Genomic DNA, 25,444 nt, shown 5'->3' on the forward strand with positions numbered 1-25,444 from the left:
GAATGATCCCCATGGTTACTGCCAAGGAATGTTTATTCATGTTAATCCTACACTGACCCGTGTTCTGAAATGGCTTTAAATGAAATCCTGGTCTGAAGTTGTGGTTCAACTATGGAATGCCAATCGTGACATAAATCTGGCACTGTATATGTTCAAATTATTAGCTCATTTGTTACTCAGATTATTCAGGTCTAGGAATAATGATCGAAATGATTTTCTTCATCATTAAAGCTTGTGATAAGAATCAATTGAATACAAGGAGAGACATCGTACAGTGTAAACAGATATTTGACACCTTCAACTCCCCATGATATTAGACCATGGTTTATAAAGTTAAACTAGTTTCTACCGTATGGCCAACTCTGTCTTGAGTTTCATAGAAAGTGGAATACTATTTGCTGACGCCAGACTCTGAAGAAAGGCACTGCAAAATACCTGAAGTGTAGAACCTTGCGGCTCAGCAATCTGTACTGTCCCATTGGAGACATTCCGTGATCTGCATAGGACAACGTTAGTCTGCAAGCACAGACTCAAATTTGACACTAACAAATTATACCTTGTCTGGAATTGAGACTAGACTCCAAACTCTCTCCCTCTGGTGGAATAAGCCAGAATATTGTACACGAGTGAATTCAGCCCCCCACTTTTTTCCAAAACCATGTACAAAAACATAAAAATGACCATATGATTGTGATTTTTTGCATGGTCAGCCCCTCCACTTTTGGCTCAGCCCCCCCCCCCCCACTTTGAAAACCGTTCTGCGGCCCCTGATTAGACTAAATGAAGGTAGACCATGTGAGTGGACGAGTTGGCAATTTACCGATTATATCAGCCCAAGGGAAGGGAGAAAGTGATGTTACTGTATGTATGAGGTAGAGTTATACAGAATATTATAAACATTAATTGACAACAAAAATGATTTCCATTCTGGATAGGTAACTTGTTTTGAAATCTAATCGTGTCAAATTCGACATAAGATTTTGGTCGTGAGAGTCTTTAAAGACATTTTAAACTCAACAAATCTGCTTGAATGTTGAATAAACATAACATAATTATACATTTATTAGATATATCTATAAAAAAAGTCTTTGGGATTCTAATGGTATCAAATTTTCAAAAAAAAACCTGGCACTTGGTCTTTAAAGACAGCTGATTGAATCTGCTTGATTGACCAACAATACTACATTGAACCCAAATAAACACATTCTCTATAGTATGATAGTGTGGAGATTAGATGGTTGAATAGCCATGATGGTATCTTGTCAAACTTTTGGTCATTGTCCTGACCGATTGCAGGGATAGACTATGCTGGTTCAAGTATTTCTTTCAGGTAATGAGGTCAGTGTATTTATTTGTATCCTGTCTTTAATGATTCTGAGCATGCATCATTAGAAAAAAAATAGAACTGCAATTTGTGAGCCCTCTTAGCATTTATGAGGAAAACACGCCATGGCTAGGATTCGAACCACGACCCTCTGTTAGAAAGGCGAGAGTCAAAACCAGTAGACCACATACATTACTGCAAGGTGGTTGGATATCTCTGCACTTTTCTCTCCCGAGATAATCACTATTTTTTTCCCCCGAGAATGAATGTGTTTGAAGTTATTTTTTATCACTTCCCAACTTCCATCAGCATCCAAGTCAAATCAACCTTGCTGAAAACGTTATTTACTTTTTTTTTAGTTTGATTTTTATTTTATTTTGAATATGATTTTTACAGTAAACTGTCATTTGTTCTGGTAACAATTCCTCCCAGAAGTTTTTAGTAATCATTTTTCAAATACAGGCTTTTAAGTGACAAACACTGACAGAATCTCCAGAAATAGCATCTTTTACAAAGCAATATCTCTTTAAATCAAGTTTTTATTCCTGTAGTTTGTTAAATTTTTTATTGGTTTAGTTTTTTATTTGAAAGATGAACACAAATTCAGTGAAGATAGATGTCTAAGAATTAATAAACCTCATAAATCAGTGTGATTTTACTGCACTGTCCATGAGAAATGTGATATGTTTACATTAACATGGGTTCCTTGAGTAAAACTCTATTTTAGACATCTTGGCCAGTATTCTTGAACTTGGCTTTAATTTCATCTGTGGTCAAAAGTTATGGTTTAACTATGGAAAGCCAATCGTGACAGAACTCTCTAGGAAACGAGGTTAAATGTATCGGGCTATTTGGCACTCAAATCTGTTTAAGAATAATATTGTAAATTAATTTCTTTACCATTCATGGATGGTCAAGAAGTCAGTTAACATAAACAAAAAGCAAGCAGTGTAAACAATTTTTTTTCTCCATTTTTGGTTTCTCATAATTTTAGCACAGACTGAGACCATGGACTAATTCAAACCAGACTTTCGAATATGGACCGTAATGTATACATTTACAAGTTAGTCTGTACCTTTCCGATGTCGGTATGCTCCGTCAAAACGAAAAAGTCTGCAAATAGTTTCATTACCGGATCCAAATACTTTTAATCATATTTATGGGACAAAGTCAGAAGAGTTGGTGTGTTGGTACACAAGCTTTATTTTTTTACTTCTATGGGTCTATGATGAAAATTATCAGGCCTGTATTATGAACTCGGGTTTAATTAAAACTATGGTCTAAATTTGTGGTTTCAACTATAAAAAGCCAATTGCGACACAAATCTATAACAGCAGCTGTTTGATTTGTCAGCATACGGTGATCAATACACTCATAACTGTCTTGGAACGATGACTAAATTAGCTTTCTTCACCATTAAAGAATGGCAAAAGAACACAGCAAACTTTTGACATTTTTGGCTTTCCATAAATTTTAGTTACAGACCTAGACCAATGGCTAAAGTTAGACCTGGACTTCAGAATATGGGCCCTAGAGACCAGTGTTTCTTTTTCTTATTAATTTATTGACATTTTGAATTGTCTTTTAATGATTTTGAATTTCTGTAAGATTCTGTACTATTGTTTCATTTTTCTTTTCTTTTCTTGTTTAGTTGCATCTCAGGTGCCGTATGCATGTACTGAATATTTTTTTATTTTTTAATATTATAGGCATCTTGTAATGGTTTTATTTGAGTACCGAGTTTCTCATATTGATTGATTGCCACAATGTTTATCCCCTTATTATTTACCCCCTTGCTTTCTTTTCCTTTCTTATATTTTAATGTTCCATTGGGATTCCTTTGTCGGTAATCTTTGGCATGGCGGTATTCTGGTAGACCCCTATGGCCTTACACACACAATTCAGATTGCCCTCCATACATGGCGCTTCAACACCTAATTTTTAAAAAATTATCCAAATCACATTATTGGAAGCGTAGCACCAAGTCAAACTTGTTCCAAGACTAGTCTCTTTTTCTTTTTAAAAAATGATATTGGTGTTGTGTTCAAAATCGGCCCAACACCAAAAGCTCAATACTGCACTTGATCAATCATCTAATGTGTATCAGCAAAATATGAGTTCGTGATATTTTAGTCTTTTCCCCAAGTGTGTTCATCTTTCTGGTTAAAGCTAACAGAATGTGATTGTAGCAAACAATGATTTTTGTGAGAAAGTCTTTGAAAGCAAATTAAGCTCATTGTCCCCATAATCATTGGAGATCTAGATCAGGTAGATTTACCTTTGTGGATTCATGAAATCTTAGCTGGGGTGACAATTTTTTCACTTATTTCACAGCAATTAAGGCAATTTCTTTCAGAATCATTTGACACATATTTTTATTGATGCATACAAACAGTTATTCGGTTCTGCTCAAACTCATCTTGAGATTGTTACCAGCAACCGGCATTTAATGCATGAACACTCAGACTATTAAGGTATATGTCAGGCAATTGCACTTTGGTGTTTCATTGGTGTCAGTGTAAATGACAGATACATCTTGTTAACAAGAAATGTCACTTCTGTCATTTGCTTGCTTTTGGTACTGTAACGAAGTACAGGAATTACTGCACTATCATCTAAATGCATAATTATTTCACAGCCAATTCTTACCATGTATGTGGATGGGGACTTCCCCCCTACCCCCCTAGTCTGAAAGCACAGACTCAGATTTGACCCTTAAGTAATTATACCATGTCGAGAGTGAAGGATAGACTCCAAGCCCTCTGTCCGTGTCAAGTAGAGGCAGCCACAGTACATAGCGAATCTAGTCTCACTACTTCAGACTCTGCATTATGCACTATGCAAATTATGAAACTCCAAAGGTCTGTGCCTGCAGACTAACTCCCCCTTTTCGAGAAGTTTACTTTGAAAAGGAGTATTCTTTTATTCAGTTTTCCTTTATGTCATTCTTCATTTTGAAATGAAATTGAAAGTTTTTGTTTTTAATTTGTGTTTTTTTTTCTTCTGATTATTTTGAGAGATGGCTCTTTGTCATAAATTATGCTGCTGAATCTCCATAGGATGCCAAAAAACCCGATATAAATGAAGCCAAAAATGTGTTACTTTGTGCACTATTGGAGATTTGTTTGTGTTTGACGAGGAAAGGGATATTGATGAGTAAACTTGTTTGTGCTTGATATACATATTTTATAACACACATTTTATAATCGTTGCAACGCATAGATGACTGACACACACATAGTACATGAAAGAAAAGTAACCTTCATTACACAAAAGCATAATAGGATGGTAGTAAAAATGTAAGTTTCTTTTTTACCATCTGAAGTGTATTGGAATACAGTACGTAATTATTTTCCATGAAATAATTTCTACTATGTTGTCCACTCTATCTGTGCTTATTCATTTTCCGAAATTTTGCCCCCTGAACAGATATCTCTCACTCTCAAGTATAATGATATAAACATATATTCTCTTTGCTACAAGCAAAGAATGTAAAGCTGATCTATTTTGGTTTATATACTTTATGTATAATATCCACCTAGGGAAAGGCTCTATTGTAGCTCAAATCAACCACCTTTGTAACTGAATAGTCCATTCATGAGTATTGTCGGTGTATAACATGAAGTGTATTGCATAAAAGAAAATAGAAAAATCATGAAAAAGAGAATAGAAATGTAGTAAGAAAGAGGGAATTGGTATGGAATAAAAATGCAATTTTTAGCCACCCTTTCTATATATATAAAGTAGAGCATATTCGATAAAGTAAAAATTGTTTATATTGCTTTTGTATTCTTCAATGGCTGAGACTTAGTCGACTAATTTACATTGAGCATTTACAAGCCGTCTTTAATTGATTCTGTTATGATGCTAATGCTTGAGGTCATGCACAGATAATTGAAATATTTATTTCCTTTTTTTTTTTGTTAGAAAAAGATAGGAAAAAAATATCTGCATGATGAATTTGTCGATTGTAATGTTCATTTTATTTGTTTCCTAATTTTGTTTTTGCTCATCTGTGATTGAGCATGTCTATTAATGCATTGATTGAAGCTAATTTCCATTTAAGAAATGGTCGATACTTATTTTGAAATATGACATTAAATTGAATATGTATGTCAACTGATCAACAAGCGTTACTTGGATATTATGTAATGCTATAATGATTCTTGTGATTATGGTAATGGTGATGATGATGATAATGGTGATGACTTGTGATAATTATTTTTTTTACTCTTTTCAAACAGAGGAGTAGGTTCTTTAAATGCAAATGGTGTGACTCCACCTACAAAGGACTGACTGCTTTAAGCCTCCTCTAAAAGACTAGACAATTTGAGTAAAATGCCTTGCCTAAGGGCATGACTTTTATGATTGGAAATCTGACAGTTTCTTACTCAAAATCTAATGAAAAGAGTTAAGAAAATCTATGATCTTTGATGGTGAAATATCTTTTAACAATGTTTTCACATCTGGTTCATTATAAGAATTAGTACATGGAAAGATACAGTGAAAAAGGAATGCAGTATGGTTGGACTGGTGGGGTATGCATTAAGGTCAAGTCCACCCCATAAAAATATTGATTTGAATCAATGGTGAAAAATGAAACGGGCAAAATGTAGAAATGTTTTACATAAGATTTATACATTTTTCGCATGCACAACTCAGTGATATGCAAATGAGAGAGTCGATGATGCCCCTCACTGACTATTTCATTTGTTTTTTATTGTTCGAATTATCATTTTTTACAGATTTAAATAAAGGATCGACTTTACTGAACCATAGAATTGTATAACGATGGCAATTCCACAAGTTCAGGGAGGACTAAAAAAATACTTTCGCAGGACAATGAGGAGAACATTAGAATATTTCATGTAGTAAAAATACTAAACAGTGTGTGGGTGACGTCATCAGTCCCCTCAGAATGTGCATAGCGTTTTGTGAAATTTGGCAAAACTTGAAAATGTTATGACTTTTAGTTGCGGTGGACTTGTCCGTGGAAGACAGAAAGAAGGGAAAGGAGAAAGTGTCAGCATGGCGCGAAAGGCAGTACCCTTTTTAACTTTGTGTTTAGAATAGGAAGAGGTTCAAGAGAGTAGAGGGAGTGATGTATGAGGTTACAAGGAAAGGAGAAACTTTCGATCAAATGCAAGTCTAGGAGGGGTGACTGAAAAGTTTTGAGCCTAACATAGGAAGGATTGAGATATATGAATACCAACTGTAATTGGTCCGTAAAATATTTCACATTTCTTAATCCTACCCACCTAATTTCTTGGTCATTGCTATATTGATTATGATTTTACAGGTTCCTGCATCAAAGTGTGTTATGAAAAATGGATACATTCGAGTTGGCCTTTTGGGGGGTTGATGACATGGGATGTCATTTTCATTGTTTTGGGTGATAATGATGAACCCAAATCTCCTCCATAGTCACAAGAAATTGGATTGGTTACCGTAACAGTACCAAGTGTCAGCTGGGGTCATGCCTTTCAGCCGCAGAAACTTGATAACAGCTAGATACTCAGGCTTGTCTGGATTTTTACGAGACCTGATACAGAAATTTAGGAAACTGTAAAAATTAAGAAATGTGAAAGATTTTACGGACCAGTTTGGTCTTCATATCTTAAAGATAAATGAGAGTAGTTGCAGTAAACACTGATTTCTCGAGAAAGTGTGTAAAACCAAGCTTAATTGTCACTATATCATCAAGGATCTAGATCTGGTACAGTTACATAAACTGAACTTTGTGAAATCTTAAAATCTAGGCTGAAAAATGCTCACACTGAAGATCACCAACACAGATAAGTGCACGTGGGACAGTGTATTATTATTATTGCTTTGAATGTCGGCCCGACGCTTGACCCAAATCCTGTGCTTATATGCTAATTTCTCAGCAATTACAGTTTCTTCCAGAATCCTTTGGCACATATTTTTTAATTATACAAACAGAAACTTTGGTGGTCATTTCATTGGATTATGTACGAACTCATTTTGAAAACGTTACAACTGGCATTTATCTTTAATCCTTTCAATGTTAGGCTTAAATCTTTTCAGTCCCCCCCCCCCCCTCTACTTTGGACCCCAAAATCAATCATATGCTTGCAACGAATTGAAAATGGGCACTTGAGGATCTGCTCCTTGAAACAAGGAGTGTAAGTTGATTTCCTACAGCTTACATTGATCTATCAATTGTAAAACTGCAAGGGAATATTCACAATTAATTGCAAATATTTTCATTGCAACACCCCCAAATAGTTAGGGAGAGGGGGTATGGGCAGGGATAGCCTATAATCTAGGCGGAGGCTGCAGTTGTCTTTGCTGTTATGCTGAACGCAAGAGATACATCTGATCTGGCGAAGACTACGCATTGGTGGCTGCAAAGCCAGATCAGACGTATTTCTTGCGTTCAGCACAACAGCAAAGACAATAACTGCAGCCTCCGCCTAGATTATAGGCTAGGGCAGGGAGGGCTCATCTAGTGCGAAAAAAAAATACCAAAAACAAACCATTGAAGCATTGATAATATTTATTTGTGTAAATAATAAAGAAATTATTGATTGAAAAAATAATTTTTGAGTCAAAGAAAACAGATAACACATAAAGGAGACATTGGCAATGTAACAGAACTTTAAAAAGAGACCCATTATCTCAACCCAAATATTTATTTATGTTCATTCTATTACCAATTGCTTGCCAAACTACCGTACATTTCTTTTAAAAGAGAGATAAACTTTGATGTGATGAGCTACCATAAAACATCTTAAAGACAAAAGAGTGTGACTTTACCTTTCATTTTTGAACGCTGTGCTCTTAATTTTATTGCTACAGCATTTAATAAACCATTTGTGATTATCAAAGACAAAACCTATACATTTATGCTTAAATACAGGAAGTACTTATTGAAAACAAATTTGCCACAGTTCAAATGAAAACATTAAAATCTGTTGAAGTTTACTTCATGAAATAAAATGTGAATGCATATTATAGGAGTCGATTACGTTTTTACTTAGGAAACTAGATAATAAATTAAGTGCATTCTTACATCCAAAGTGTTTAAAACGCTTTTTTTTTCTCCAACACGCAAGTCATGTGACAAAATAATAATAAAGATTCAAGTGTTGCAAATGGAAAATTAACAAAAAGTTGAGAATTTCCATAAATCTATTATCCTCACAGAAAATACATTTAATTTAGTGCCTTTCATTACAGAGAATCTGTCCTTTATCACCATCAACATCATCACCATCATCAATATCATCGTCATACATCATCACCACCACCACCACCAACCCTTCTCCCCCCCCCCCTCTCTCTCCCCTTCCTCCTCATCATCACCATTTTTAAGTCCATACTTCATGCCCATTTGACACCCTATATATTTCATATATCAAGAAACCTCGACAATTAGACCATGTTCATCCTTATTTCCTCATTAAATCTCTAGCCTCCACCTCCCACTCGTTCCTTTTCGCAACCCTGTCTCCTTGCCAGGCTGCTAATCAAAATTCATCTTGAAATAATTTACTTGCATAAAGCAATGACGTGCCAATTAACAGGATGTATTAAACATAACTTTTAAAAAATCAAAATAAGTCCTTAATATAACATATACATTTTTACCAAATTTACATATATAAAAACAAAAATCATGCCACAACAAATATTTTATTGAAAAGGCCACATTATTACCTAAAATCCTATTATTAAGCTCATTCGTATTTCTTTACAACCACAGTGTAATGGGAAAAAAATGAGCTGTTTACTATGAGTATACATGCAAATTGGAACAACATCTTGGAATCATAGTACATTACTGTGTATGTCTCATTCCAAATATCAATAAATTTGTAATTAGACCCTGTGAAAAACAATCATTTCTAAGGTTCCAAATAGCCATTTCTAAAACAAAATGCTGAAGTAAAAAAACATTTTTTTAAAGCATAAATGCAAATTTCATGAGTTTTAGATACAAAACTCTTTGTTTCAACAGAATTGAGACAATGTACAAGTCTACAGCTGCTGGATACAATTTAACTGGGGGCCCTGTTTCATTAAACTTGTTTATAATAACAAATTAGCAATAATAGTTGAAAGCTTCTGAAATCCTTCGATCTGATCGGCTGATAGTTTATTTGATTGTGAATTTGTAATGATAACAAGGTTTTATGAAACGGGTTCCTGAACTGTACACCAATGAGGAGTACCTTAAAAAAATCAGTGGGAATTGTTGAAGATAAAAAATTGTAACAATAATTACAAAATACCAAAAGCATTCACAATGTTATACAGCTCAATGTAGTTTATGATATCTAAAGAGATCCATTTTAATATCTATTAAAAACTTTAAAATAAATCCTATCAATATTTTGAAAGCATATTGAAAAAAGGTCATACAATGTATATTGCAAATAATGCAATGTATTAAATTTCGCTTATTCACATATAGAAATGTCCATGTTGGACAAAGCATTTTATCTATATACATCCCCCCTTTTTTATACTAAACCCTTATATGCCTGCTAGCAGCCCTTGAAGGCAACAAGCTGGAATTCTTATACTTTCATCTCATCTGAAAAGAAAATTGTTGAAATTCTCTTATTATCTTTTTGAAGAGAAATAGCTGGAATTATCTTTTCCATATTTCATCTTTAATAGAAACTTCGCTGGATTTTTTTTTTTATATTAGAGAAAAACTAGCTGATTCTTTATTTCCATTTCAGCTTAAAAGGTACTAATTGAAATAATATCATTTGTCTAACGACAGAAACATTGGTAGCATTTGGAGTGAATGACAAAGAGATGAAATCATAAATTTTCTATTTTTGTTACAATTTTTGCAGCATTAGTTAAAAGTGACTAAGATGACATATACTATGAAATATTAAAAGAAATAACATCTTGTGTAAAACGTCACATACCGAACATTTACATAGACATTGTTTGCTTAAAGATGTGAGAAAGCTTTAGAATCAAATAACAAAACACATGTAATATACGCAAAAGTGATATATGAATGGAAGTCCGATCATGGATAAAGAATCAGAAAAAAGAGAGAAAATAAAATACCATTTAAAAATTTTCACACCCATAAATCAGACAGAGAGAAGGAGGATAGAAAGAGTCATAGGAAAGGGAAGAGGGCCAGGAAGAGGAGAAACAGAGAAAGAGGAGGAAAATGCATAGAAATAGGAAAAGAGACAAGAGAATATGACATTTAAGTTAAATATAAGAAGAAAGAATATAAATCTCTTATTATTATTGTCTTGCAATCATTTACAATAAAATCTTGAAGCATTAATCCAAGTCCTCAACCAGGAAAGCTGGAGGAGATGAGGCTAGCCCTTCATCATCGTCGTCGTCATCATCACCATCGCCACTAAACAGACTTGAAATGAGATTGCCTGCATACGGGGAAATTAAAAGAAATCGTTCTTCTTATTCAAATGCTAGTAATTCATAACTCAGGCCAACAATGCATACAGTAAGTTTCACTGGTCCTAACATTTGGAATAGTCCCCCCCAGCAACATTCGTTTCATGTCCTTCATTACAATTATCGAATACTTCCTCCAGCATCACCTTATGTGGGAGGAAGGTATGACAAACTAAAAGAGAGGATGTTATAGAAAAAAATTCTTTTCTCTTTCCTCCTCTTTATATATCATAAACCACTTTGAGCATATTTAATAAATGCTAAATTGGATGAACGTATTCAAATAAAGAAAGCTGAAATTGGAATTGTTTACTGACCTATAAACCCTTGTCTACCTGTCGGCATGGGAGGAGGTAGACCAAAGAAGACCTGGCCAATCTTATCAAGGTACGCTGCATAGGTTGGATCTCTCTGGAGGGATGGTTGGTACTTCTCACAGAGCACGGTGAAGGCTGTCAACTTCTGACTGCAGGAAGAAAGTGGAGGGGGAGTACGGGTCAGGGAGCGTTGCATGAAAGGAATTGAAGGACGTTTAATCCGACAGTTACCATGGTAACTGTGCTTTTCAGCCAATCAAAATCAGGGAAGTTGTCAGATCTGACAACTAGCCAGAGAACACATGTTGATAAAATGTTCCCCATGAGAGGACTTGTTGGACCTTTTATCTGACAAGTTCTGTTTTATCTGAGAATTACTATAGCAACAGCGCTCCTCGGCTAGTCGAATCCAAGGGAAGTCGTCAGATCCGACAACTTTTCACACCAAAAATGTTCATGAAATGCTCGTCAGGGAGCATCATTTGAAAGGGCTTGTCGGACGTATCATCCGTCAACTCCTGTTTAATCCGACAATTGCCATGGGGACTGCCCTTCCCAGCCAATCAAATCCAAGGAAAGTTGTCAAGAGCTGAAAACTAATCGGGACTAAAATTGTCGACGAAATGCTCTCTGGGAGTGAAGATGGATGTCTCCCCAAAGGTCATGTTCGTGTTCTGTGAGATCTATGACCTAAGACGTCATGACCCGGAAATGTACTACAGTTATGTCATTTCCTCTCCCATATTCGAACTAGAAGTGTTGAATGTCTATAATCTCACAATATTTCAGAGTCCTAAATGATCTCATACAATACCTCAGATAATGTATAAGGTATCAAGAATTAGATGCAATCACATGCTTTTCATATCCACAAAAAAAATAATTATCACATTTATCTCAGCGTTTGTTTCAATCTGATTTTCTCTGGGGAAGGTTTGTAAGAACAGGCATGATTTAATAACTGCTCAATTCTATTTGGGGTTCCCAGCATTAAAAAAATACAGATTTTTTTTCCTGATTTTCCCTGATAATATCTCAAATTCCAGGACAATTTTTCCGACTCATTTCCAGTTTTACACCTTTTCTAAATATGTTGCATTTGAAACACAGTAATGAAGAAATTTGTACTTTCAATTTTCCCTAACAAAAGACTTTTTTTCATCAAATTAAGTTACTTTTACCTGATATAAGGCATTTCTAAAATTCAAATTCCCTGACTGGAAAAAAGGAACATAATTTCACCTGCTTTCTCTGATGAACTGAGAACCCTGCCACTTTAGATACATAATTGACCATTCAGTTCCTGAGGCGCTTAATAAATCTTGTAACAATAACCAATTAGCAATTAACAGTTTAAAGCTACTGAAATCATTCAATTTTATTGGCTGGTCATAACCTTAATATAGAGATTTGGCATTTTTTATCTTAAGAAGTCTTCATGAAATAGGCCCCCGATCTGCTACTCATGTGTCATACTTACGTTTTGATTGCAAGGAGTAGGAGCCACATAAAGTTAAGGAGAGGTAAAATGAAGGGAGGTTTGCTTTTGATTGCTGGATGATTCTCAGTGTAGACTTTTAACGTGATCGATGCTGTAGTCTTATTCCTCAGACACAAGTATCTAGAAATTGAAGTAGAAATATATTGAAAATCATAAAAATGGAGAATCATATATAAAATTAAAGGAGAAAATAAGAAGAACACGATGGTGTACATCATTTATCATGGAGACCGATGAAACTCAGTTAATTGATAGTTTAAAGTTCTCCCTCTGAATGCTTCAAACACGCAGAATTATGTTCGCGAAATTGGGGATTTTTGATGACGTGTATGTCTGTACGAGAGACGTGATTGGCTCTCCCACGTCAAGCTCCACTTGCATTTAAAACCTGTTGCAAGGGTACGTTTTCTCCACACTGTCACTGAATACTTCGATCACGAAATGAAAGAAAACACATAATTTTATCTAGATTTGGATTTTCAAATTGATGATTTTGAAGATGAAGAGAATGATGATGAAGTTTCTAGCTCTAGTGAACAACAAAGTGACGTGGATGGAGGTAAATTAGGGGAATTACGCCGATGATGATGAGTCGGACAATTCAACTTGCATGCCAATTCGCTACCAAAATAAAGGGCCAAACTAATCCATGAATATGAATTGACCACATCCAGACAGTCTCTTCCCTCTATCAACAAAATTTACTCTAAAGAAGGAAAATAATGATATAACTGTGCTTACAAACAAGTGAATATATCCGAACCTGAAGGCAAATCAACTCAACGAATAGCAGCAGACGATATGCACCAAGTGGAGAAAACGTACCCTTGCAACAGGTTTTGCATGCAAGTGGAGCTTGACGTGGGAGAGCCAATCACGTCTCTCGTACAGACATACACGTCATCAAATTCGAGTCAATTCAGAGACCGATGCGAGGCATATTTCGGAGAGGCATTTTAGCGCTTTTTAATTGGCGGTTTCCACTTTATGTATCATTTTCGTTATTTTTGAATGACCAAATGATAATCCCCACATCATTACCTTACCACTGATATATAATAAGACCACATTCATAATCAACATATTTCTCCTTTAACAAAAATACCGGTATGCAAGATATAATGAGTGTAAAAGAGAATCATGAGATGTTTTGAGACGGTTTAAAACAATATTTGTATGTTAAATTGATTGTCTAGTACCCTCTCAAAAATTTTGTCCGCTGATTTTATTTGAACCATAACAAATTTGCTGATTTCTTGTAATATCTTCTTTGAAGGCTTTTAGGCACGCGTTGGTGTGCCACACCGCTCATGCACCTCAGGGATTAATCCCTGGATAATGCCTAAACACATGATAATAATGTCACAGAAAAAAAAAAATCTGGGGCGGTATTCTGAGGTCATTTTATCTTTAAAATATTTCGTTCTATCTCTTAAAATGAAATTGGTATTCTGAGATGACATTTTATCTCTCAGATAAAATTTAAAATTTTCTCTTGCGTATCTATGATGATACGCAACAGAGCAGTGGCTGCGGAGACATACCCATCGCGTATCTGGCCATTGCAACGCGGGTGATGTGCTTGCGCCCAAGTTACTTTGAAGAAAAATAAAATAAACTTAAAAGAGGGTAGGGGCTATTTTATCTCCGCAACATTGATTTCGTCAATATTTCTAGGTGAATTAACTCCAAATGTTGGCATGAAAATTAAGAAAAATTATATATTCATTGAGAACAACACCTTAAAGTTATTCCTGTACAATCAGGAAGCATTTCATGAGACTTTTCTTGACTAATAGTGTCTTTGAAATGATGCTTGAAAAGATGCGAAATAGACTTCGAAAAAAGATGATAGTATTGCCATTTTTGTTAAAAAGAAATCGCTGTAAAGACGCACAAGCGTATAGTGCAAGCGTATTGAAGTCAATAAATTGACGCAATCTCACTCCTTCGCCACACCTCCTAGCAGAATGGATTTCCATTGGTTGAGTGATGAGAGCTATAAAAGCGCGTTTCTAATTGGATACTGATTTAAAAATAGGTGTGTCTTACAGAGATAAAATGACGATAAAATTGTTCTCAGAATACCAATTCAGAAAATTTTAACGGAGATAAAATATTTTATTTTATCTGAGATAAAATGGATCTCAGAATACCAGCCCTGGAATATTTTGAAAAACCCAGGGTTTACATCCCTTGTAAAAGAAAGAACCTAGTGCATCATTCCTGAAGTAATCTTGAAGTAATCCTGAATTTTAATCTCTTAGTCCCACAAAATCTTATTTATTGAGGCAAAATTAGACTTGGAAGGTGAATATAACACACGTTACATCTTCCAGTGTGAAAAAAAATCTTTGACTTGGGTGATTATTTGAATCATGGAAGGTCAAATTATCACATATAAGCACCAACGAGTATTTTCCACTTTTTCAATTACAGAATATGACAATATCATTTATCCTTTCAATAACAACTGATAAATAACTGATGTTAACTTACTGAAGTACTGCCTGAGCGATGAACATATCGGCCTCACTTCCGTACCCTTTGCTGAGCTGGTACTCAACGAGCATTAAGGCACATCCCTTGCCATCTGAAGATCGCAAGAAGTGATAACGGGCTTCATAGTAGTTCTTTTCTGAAACGAAAACGATCATAAAATTGTCGTTTATGAGCCCCCGAAATGAGTTCATGCTTGTTTTACACAGTGCACATGTATAAAAGTGAAGAGGGATTCCATTAAATAATACTTTTAACAAGTGGAATGCCTTTGGCTGTCTAGCCTGCATGATATAATAACAAAATATTCAATAACAACAGTTTTCCTTACTTCAAGTTCAGTTAAATATTTCTTTAATTTTCAAATTGTCCCTTGAAGCCAGTGCTATCTTGTAATTGTACATGTATGTCTTAGGAAAACATGGTCGACCCACAAGCTTCTATTCTAGTGATAATGAACGTTGGATGCGCAAGTATAACAGGGGTGTGAAAAACTGTGAATGATCACAAATAAAAAAGCTAGAAGAATTTGAAGAGTGTTGGATAAAACCTGAAAATTAAAAGAGCTCTCATACTTTTGTACAGGGGAAAGCTAAAATACGTTGACATTAAAGATGAATAACAGTTGTGGTAAAAATGAGTTCAAACAGAATCCAATGAAATTACCACCAAAGTGTTTGTATTTACAAATAAAAAAATATGTGCCAAATAGCTCTGGAAGAAAATGCGTAATTGCTGAGAAATTAGCAAAACAAGTACAGAATTTGGGTATTTTTCATATTAATATTAATACACTGTCCCACATATGCTTTTCCGTGTTAGCGATCATCAGAATTATTGGTTTTGAGCTAAGATTACATGATTTTACAAAGATAAGTTTACATTAATGTACTAGATCTAGATGTATGATAATATTTCGACAATCAACCTTGATTTAAAAGACTTTCTCATGAAATAATTGTTTGCTGCAACTACTGTGTTTTACCTTTAAGCTGAAAATCAAAAGAAAAAATAGCTGATATCAGCAAAAAAGCTGAACTCTCACACCCTTGGTATCATGAAATGCACAGATGCACATTTTTTCATGCTTACCTTGCCATAGCATGTTGGCAAACTCTTTATGGAGTTCTGGATCTCCAGTTCGACTGGTGGGAGAATCCCTCTGAGACCATTTAATGGCTGCCACGATAAACTTCCCCCTCTCCGGAGCCTCAGGAGGTAACTGCTTTGCCAAGCTACCGATCCTTGCTAAAAATCAGATTGAATAGAGCGAGTTAAGTGATTTGTAGTCTGTTTCCTATAGACTTACAAAATAATGGTTAATTTGCAATTATTGTACTTTCAATAGGAACAGTGGTATTCTGTTAAAAAAATAGTGTTTTCTGTTTCAAAAATAGTGTGTTCTGTTTCTGAAAATCTTTGATTTTCAGAAATGATAATATAATAATAACATAGGATTTGTATAGCGCACGTATCCACCTTGCTAGGTGCTCAAGGTGCTCCTATATTACCCCGGCTAAGCTGGTCTACCGATTCTGGTGCGCACAGCTTTTTGAGGAATTACTTCCTGCCGGTACCAATTTCCATCACCTGGGTTGAGTGCAGCACAGTGTGGATAAATTTCTTGCTGAAGGAAAACACGAGGTAAACTCTAAAGAACTTCAAAAGATATTCTGTTTTGATTTACCAGTAAACAGGATTACACTGCCCCACAAATCAACTACCGTGGAAACCTTCGATTTGATAGGCTGTTGAGCTCTGTTAAAATGGGATCCCTGAATAAATTTTGACAAGTATAAAATGACAAAGATCATTTTTCTTTATGAAGTTTGTAAATTTTGACCATTCAAAGATTTGACCACAAAAAACAGAGTGATGAGGAGAGAGAGAGAGAGGGGGAAGACACAAAAAATGGAAATTTGAGATGTAACCCTGATATTCAAAAAACGTGTTTATAGTTTGATACTTTTTATTCGATATTTCAATTTTTTTTTAACCCATACATGTACAGCAAGTAGCAACTGTGCAATGCTGTTGTTAGTGTGTTAGCCTTGTATTATTTTATTGTTTGGTTTGTTAATCTTTATTTTTGTTGATATCGCTTTTTATCACAATAACTCTGATCTGTTTTAATAAGTTGTAAAATTATTGGGGGGCAGAAAGAGAGAGGGAAAGAGACTTACAAATGTTTTCTTTTGAGATTGGTGTTTCTGCTTTCTCTAAGGCCTCTAACAACAGAAGACTGAGATCAGCTCCACTCATATGCTAGGGAAAAAATCAATTAAATTATTTAAAAAAATTCAAACAGCAGTATTGGTTAAGGAATTAGAAGACCGGGGGGGGGGGGGGTATTGCTTTGGATTTTCTTCATTCAAATGCAGAATATAAATAAAAGATGTGATTCATTCTCTTCATTCCACATTTACTATTAAAGCACGAACAAAACTTGAGTTTTGTCCTTTACACTAATAACAAACATGAAGGATTGTGATGACTGTGCAGGGAGCAATTAGTACATTAACTTATAACTTAGTTCCATATTTCATTCTAAAATTGTACATGTACTTCACTGCATAGGAAGATGCAGTATTGCTCAGTTTTATTAACAATGAAAGCACCAAGTATTTATTACTTTAATTATACAATCTATCACAATATTGTTTACAGCAAATTAACATATTTGAAATAACTAATTTTATATGGTGGGGTCATATCCAAGAATTATGTACATGTAGGTAGACTATCCCCTGGAAGAAAATATCGATCACTGGCTGAAAAAAATGTAATTAAATACAGAAATCATGAAAAATAATTATCTATAGCTCACAGGCTTCAGAAAAATTGCATATTTTTTTCAAGAATGATATGGGGGCGGGATGTGGGAGTCAGGGTGAGGGGAGTCATTATTCATTCACATACTCTTTACCTGATTGTGTTGTAAAAGAAGGGATGCTCCTGAATAGAGCATTTCTATGGCTTCAGCATACTTCTTCTGTGTGATATATCTAAAGATGGAATATTCAAGAAGACTAGTGTCAGTTATTTTACACACAAAATAAATTTTGAAATATAAGGTTGTTAATAAAGAGAATGAAACGCTGTGAACAAATTAGCTTTCTGAAAACGGAAAAATCAAAGAAACAATTCAATGATAGTTTGAGAAAAATTGAACAAATGATAAGAAAATATGAGCATTCAAATGTGGACATCACAAATGATGTAGGCATTTTCTCCTATTGGCAATGCGACCAACATGTGTTATGTCAGATGTACAACACTCAATTGCTTTTCTACATATTTCACCAAAATTGCCGCTTTTATCAAGTCTATCCATAAATGGGTAAAAAAAAGAAGTTGAGGTTTGATTATGGAAAACCAGGGGCCCGTTTCACAAAGGACTTGCAACTTTGCCATTATGACAACTACCATGGTAACAATGCTCAGCAGCCAATCAGAATCAAGGTTTCCATGGTAGTTGCCATAATGGCAAAGTTACAACAGTTGCAAGTTCTTTATGAAACGGGCCCCAGAAATGACATCAATATCTGAATCAGATGATCAATTTATCCTCACATTTGTCATTCAAGTCATAAAAATGTTTCTAGAAATGATAATTTCACAATAGTTTTCTTCACCATTAAACCATGAGATGAAAACCAGTAAGCTGCACAAGAAGCATTACAGTTAAACACATTTTTACACTCGTCGCTTCCCATAATGTTACCCCAGACTTGGGTGTTGCATGGAAACATATATATGCAATCAATTGCAAATTTAAGTTGCAACTTTACAAGTGATGGACCAATTTCAGTTATAGAAAATCAACATTTACTTATTGATACATATACAGACCAGCCATCAATTACTACTTTATAACTTATTACAAGTCTTAAGACTGATTTAGGGATAAAAAAATGACTTGCAATCAATTTCAGGTTTCTTGCAACACTCTATTAGACCATGGTTTGAGTCAAACCAGAGACTCAGGGTCGGGCTCAATTACAAGGTAATTGATCAATTACGTAAAATTAATTAAATTTTTTGAGTAATTGTAATTGTATTTGAAATTTTGAAAGGGAAAGTAATTGTAATTGTAATTGAAAAAAAATGTAATTGACTTCAAACACTGTCAATTGCTTTTAAGCACATTCAATTACTTTACAATAAACTTACTTAATTTATGATTTAATTGTATGACCTTTTTCATGTCAACTGCTTTACAGCATCAAAGAGTGAAATAGGCAGAATCTGTGCTCTTTAACATAAACCTTCATATTGTCAGTTTGTATGTAACTTAGAATAATGTTGAAATAGGTGGTGCTACCTGTACGTATAGAATACAAATTAATCTAATTTATGACTTTTATAGAAAGTAATCAAAATTGTAATTGTAATTGACAAAATCAATTGGTAATTGTAAATGAAAAAAATGTAATTTAATTGAAAAGTGATTGTATTTGAACTTTTCTTCAATTACAATTACGTAATTGAAGAAAGTAATTGAGCACAACCCTAACCAGAGTTCAAAATCTAATTCAATTTTGTTCTCAATTCCGGTTTATTGCAAAAAAAAATATATTGCCACTCACAGACTGCACTGTACATGTTTACCCAATGCCAGTAAAATATGATGCAAAGAATTATAATTCATTAAGATTCACAATAAATATATACAAAATATAATATTAAGTAAAAATATAATAAAAAATATATGGTCCAATTGAGTATAAACTCATTGACTAACCTGAAATAGAGGGTCCTGTACATTTGATGGGCTTCATAGTAATCGCCATCTTCAACGCTCTTCTTCAGTTTCCCCAGGACTCTGCTAGACCCGCCTCGATCATTCTTCTTCGCAGGAGCTTTTGATGCCATTCTCTCTTCTCACTCTTCTCACAAAGCCTTCTAGAGGTCCTCTGGTGATTCTTCACAGAAACAAAAATTGAAATTTGAATTCATGTCTTTTAGAGGGTTGGATTTAGACCGAAGTTTTCTGTCTCTATTCCGTTAGTTTCAATCTCAATCTAACTCCTATACAAAAACAAATCTTGCATGTCACACTATGATTAAAAATGCAATGAAATGTACAGAGTTACAAAAAAAGCAAATTCATGTGCTTGTCACAGGCTATTATCAAGTAAATGTTTGACTTATAATTTTGATGATTTTTTCTTTTCCCTTCTAACCCTTAATTTCCAGTGAAATTTGACTTGTTTAATTCTGCTTGAATCGCAGTCATAACATTTTACTCAAATAGCTCTGCCAACAACGCAACGGCATGCACTACCAGAGTTAGCGCATGTGCAAGGCTCAAAGTACACAGTTTTTTATATGCATACATGCCAACATATGCAAAATCTGGACATCCAATGGCCGTGGGTCCAAGGGGCCCACTAAGCCCCTGCAGTCAATGAGTAGAGCCCCATGCTGGGCTCAAGAAGGCAATTCCCCCTGAATGTCCTGTACAGTGCGTATAAAAAAAACGGGACAGGTTTTGAAAAGTCTATAAAATTTTTGTTTCAAATTATGATCTCTATATTTTGGTGTCAATAGGTGCTCTAAGGTCTTATCGGAATGTTTTTGTCTGGGGTTTAAAAGGAGGCTTGTGCCAAAAAGGCATAAAATGATAAATATGATGGTTGGACTTCTTGCTAATCAGCAGACTTCCTCTCAACCTTTTCATTATCTTTGCCATAATTTTCGAATTATGCAGTCAAAACTTGTTTCCAAATCCTCTTGTTTGCTTGAATAGTTCTGTTGTTCTTCCTTTTTAGTATGTTCTCTTTCAGCTTTGAATATTCCTTCTTTAGGCAAGAACAATTTTTTTAAACCGAAGTATGGGAGAGCGTGTACATGTATTTTTTCTTTCAAATCCTTTCATTGTGTGCTACAAAGGTTATGGTGCCTTTGAACAATGGCATACTGTTGGGTGGGGGATCGGGGTGCCCACCCCCCCCCCCCCCCAAAAAAAAAAAAAAAAAAAAAAAAATCCTGACTTACAAAAAAATTGGACAGGAAAATAACAGAAAACATAAAAAGTGAAAAATTTTATCATTTTCAGAATATCATATCAAAATCACAAAATTTGATATTTTAATAAAATAATGAAATTTTTTTGCTTGCTCACTTCACAACTTTTTAATACATTTTACCCGATCTGCCATATCTTGCTCCTTCAAAATCGACTCAATAGGCTACACCATTGCCATTGAAAGACATGAATCCTTTCCTGTTTGTCCTGCCAAGCACATAATTAAACTTGGTGAAGGATTCAATGACCCCTTGAAAATAGGATTCGTGTCTTTTACAGGTACCATAACATAATTTGTTTCATATAATAAAAGGATTTGAATAATTGCGAATTCTCCCAATTAATAATGCAAATCTTCTTACTTGGGTTGACAAAAAGTCTTCTTTTCTTACTTATTAAGAAAAATTCAAAGGTAAAAGAAGTTTGAATGAAAAAAAAATTAAGGTAAATAAAGAAATTTGTAAATGAAATTTGACAGCATAATTTGAAAATTATGGCAAAGATAATGAAAAGATTAAGAGGAGGTCTGCTTATTGGCCAAAAGTCTAATCATCAAATTTCTCATTCCTGCGATTTTGGCGCAAGCCTCTTTTTTGAACCCCCGACAAAAACGTCCCATGTTCGCTCAAGCATAAACAAAATATATTTTTTTTAATTGCATTTCAAAGATAAGATATCAGAGCATCTATTAACATCAAAATATAGATATGATTTTAAACAAAATTTTTATAGACTTTTCAAAACTGTCCCGTTTTTTTTTATACGCACTGTATTTTAATAACTTCAACCCTTAAACTACGGAGCTATTAAACTCATCGTGCATTGACCTGTAAACCCTCTATATGTTGCATTATTTTAGCAGTGAACCGTTCTACCTGGTATAATACTCTGTTAGTTAAACAGCTATAACTTTTATCTGAACATTTAGAAAGGAAATGTTGTGAGGCAAACTTGTAGTGTTTGGTGGGTTTTCTTGTCATGTATGAATTTATTGCATTACGAAAGAAATAAAGCATTGCAAATAATTTTTTAAAAACATTTTCTTCTTACATTTTCAACAAAAGTGTAGCCCTTTATTTTGGTTCTTGGGTCAGTGGCGTGATTCTATTTTTGTATTCACCTGGGCAGTCTATCACAGACATGATTCTAATATCATTGGTAATCTGACAAAAGTAGACCATACTACTGTGAATAAATAAAAGAGAGTAGATCTTCGACTAGTCAAAGAAAAAAAAGCACCTCTTTCATACAGGTGTCATGATCTAGTCCTAACTCCTAATAACAATGAACCTGACCTTGGTATTGTTTGTGAGGAGGATATAATTGATTCTTTTCTCTCCTTTTTTCAATGAACTTCCTGGGTCAGCTGAAGGATATATTGATTTATTTAACATGTAAAGAAGGTAGATAATCTGATTAATCTCCCACTAAGTGGTTTTGAAAGCAAATGTATATAAAACAGAACAAAACTCTGAAAACTACAATTTACCTGGACATAGAGGCATCATTAGGGGAATGCGCGGTTGTGCAGAAATGCGAAATATATAACACGCCTACAGACGTGCAATAATGCAAACGGAATGCATGAAGAGTTAAGATACAGTATATTGAGGACTTGGAGGCATGAATGGTCCAAGGAGATTTTTCTGACATTCTTGTTTTCATATATGATTTTTTTAACATTTCGAAAGTTAAGAAGCAGGAAAATCCTGACAGGTCAGCATATGCTGGCTTCTGGTGTTAAGAATGAGATTATGAGACCGAAATTGAAATCAACAGAATCAAGACAAAAAAAGGTTTGTGTTCTTGTACTTTGCTACTTCGTCAGCTGGAGTGAAACTAAGCACATATCATAATCTTCAAGGAAAATGAAACCTTTGGAACAAGATAGCTTGTGTGAAAACAGAAAAATCAAAGAAACAGATCAACAAACGTTTGAGAATAATTGAATGAATAATAAGAAAGTTATGAGCATTTGAAGTTTAGATCATTATTGTAATGTATATCCTCCCATTGGCAATGCGACAAAGATGTGTGATATCACATGTGAACAACTTTCCCACTGCTTTTGTATATATTTCACTTAAAATGCCTATTTTATGACATCTATCAGTAGATCATTAATTCTTTCTATGGGGCTTGTAATACAGATTTTCAAAGAATATATTATGGATGAAGGGTTTGTATCACCATAAGAGCAAAAAGATACATTTTTGGGGTATTTTTATAGTCCATCAAAGGGAAAGTTTTTCACATGTGACATCACACATATCTGTCGCATTGCCAATAGGAGGATCTCCGTAGCATTAGTGATCGCAATATTCAAATGCTCATAACTTTCTTATTATTTGTCCGATTTTTCTCAAACTTTCTTTGATTTTTCTCTTTCCACACAAGCCCACTTATTCCAAGGGTTTCATTCCCCTTTAACAATTTTGAATACTTTCACCATTATTTGAGCAAATTTCATAAAAAACTAGATGAAACAATATAATAATTCTGTTGGTATTTTATAGTATCATTCATTGTAGTTTGATAATAGAACCGAACTTCCGAAGAGACAGTGGACGCTGAACGACGAGCTAATGACAGCCAAGTCACAGACACAGCTCACTCATTCAATGAACAAGTTGTTAAGGCTTTTTTTTAGCGTCCATTGCTCTTTCGGTTTTCTTATATTAAAGTTATATATTGTTTTGCTCTAGCGTTCTGGTCATTCATGCGATTTTACTCCCAGGCCCATGAGTGCATGTCAAAAAGCTTCAGTAGACTGAAGTATGTCAGTTTTTAGACTATTTAAACATTTTTAATATTTATTTATGAAATCAATATTCGCCTACCATCCCAAGCGTGTTGTTTGTAATAATCTTAATGTGTGCAGGGTGGTTGGTTTCAAAAGAGGTGGTCGATATGTGGTGGACTCATGCAACCAGTTCCAGGCCAGGCACTTCCACATCCACGTTTTTTAAATTGTTTTTAAAAAATAATTTTATTGCTGCAGCGCAGCGTAGCTCAGCGCCTCAGGCACACCGCAGGCAGCGTGCGGTCATGGCGGTGCAGGCTCAAACCCCCCCTCTTTGATATGATGGTTTGAATTGCATTGCACAGGAACTAAGTTCCCAACCCGAATAAAATACAGCACGTTAGTCAGTGGTCATTTTGCTCGTGTGCTATCTGAATACTTGTATCACGGTATTGTGATATTCCCAGCTTAATTGTGTGCACAAAAAATTGCACACGAACATGACGAACACGATTGTATTTTTTACTTTAGTTTGAAGATCCTAAGCTGAGTTTGAGCAAAACCAGACTGAACTCACATTTACAACACGTTGTTGACTCCGCGGGACCAGGTAAAAATATGAAATGTTCTCTCACAGTCTTTAAAAATTCTTGAAATAATCGAAGAAGACATCCGGTGGAATTTCGAGACCCTTCCAAAAATGCACCACGTATTAGACCATAGGCGTAACGCGTAAGCCATATAGACTTGATGACAGGCCGTATATTTAGCTGAAGAAATATCGACTCAGTATTTACATGATGCAGTATATAGATCTACGCATATTTACGACTGGTTATTCAGTTTACGGTTTTAGGGAATTTCCCAAGGCTTGCTCCTGAAACGCTCACCATACTGGGCCTGGGGCGGAAAGGCGATGTTGAAAGTGGGAGGGCTGGGAGGACTTTGGGGGAAATGGGGACACTTCGGGACACTTCCCCTTTTGAAACGGGTACTATCGGGGCACTATCTTAAAAAAAAAAAAAATCATGCCCCACTCTAAATGAGTCAGCATATTATTTTGTTGTAATGTAGGAGCATGTGGGATATGGGCAGAGCGGAACGTATTTCGTTTGGGAGTATAGGGCGGACACTAAACGGACACTTAATAGGCCCAATGTACACGATGTAAAAAGAAGGAAATACCGGTATTTCATAACAACTTCAGGAACGAAAATGATTTAAAAAGATTTATTTCGCAATAGGCACATTCACTTTTAAAAAAAATCCCTGCATATGGGATTTTTAGGGGCAAGTGCCCATGCCCCCTGACCCCCGGTTCCACGTATACTGCCCATGTAGAATTAAAAAATAGTATACGTGTGCTTAATTGAATTGCCCTGTAACAAACAAGAAAAGAAAATTAGGGGCGTTTCTCTCTCGTAGTTTGTAGTTTCATATATAGTTTTTTTTAGCATTATATAATTTATTCACGGCGCTATAATAGCTTCATGGTTTATTTCAAGTATTTCCATTGTAAGCAATTTTGGCCATTTTGGCCTTATGGGAAAAGCGCCATATAATTAATAAGTATTATTATTTATCAATGTAGATAGGGGCATAT

The 25,444-nt window shown here is 34.8% G+C and overlaps 1 protein-coding gene across 1 annotated transcript; it reads right to left on the minus strand.

The window, feature by feature from the left end:
• Positions 1–7,826: 7,826 nt before the first annotated feature.
• Positions 7,827–24,586, minus strand: LOC129269084 (Golgi to ER traffic protein 4 homolog B-like). The gene is made up of 9 exons (XM_064105313.1): positions 24,419–24,586; positions 19,812–19,992; positions 17,994–18,072; positions 17,251–17,332; positions 16,160–16,315; positions 15,068–15,206; positions 12,548–12,688; positions 11,068–11,216; positions 7,827–10,719 (listed from the first exon to the last, which is right to left on the minus strand). Exons 2-9 carry the CDS (start codon positions 19,940–19,942, stop codon positions 10,613–10,615), a joined length of 984 nt encoding a protein of 327 aa, XP_063961383.1. The 5' UTR covers positions 19,943–19,992; positions 24,419–24,586; the 3' UTR covers positions 7,827–10,612.
• Between the last annotated feature and the right edge of the window lie 858 nt (positions 24,587–25,444).

The sequence above is a fragment of the Lytechinus pictus genome, chromosome 10 (genome assembly GCF_037042905.1).
Source record: "Lytechinus pictus isolate F3 Inbred chromosome 10, Lp3.0, whole genome shotgun sequence".
NCBI classification, from domain to species: domain Eukaryota; kingdom Metazoa; phylum Echinodermata; class Echinoidea; order Temnopleuroida; family Toxopneustidae; genus Lytechinus; species Lytechinus pictus.

What these genes read in the sequence shown, in the direction of transcription:
- LOC129269084 (XM_064105313.1), bottom strand. Translation starts at nt 19,942, where the DNA reads ATGGCATCAAAAGCTCCTGCGAAGAAGAATGATCGAGGCGGGTCTAGC. An exon ending in TACAGGACCCTCTATTTCAG is followed by an intron (nt 18,073 to 19,811) that starts GTTAGTCAATGA and finishes TTCCATCTTTAG; the next exon opens with ATATATCACACAGAAGAAGT. An exon ending in AATCTCAAAAGAAAACATTT is followed by an intron (nt 16,316 to 17,250) that starts GTAAGTCTCTTT and finishes TCTGATTTTTAG; the next exon opens with CAAGGATCGGTAGCTTGGCA.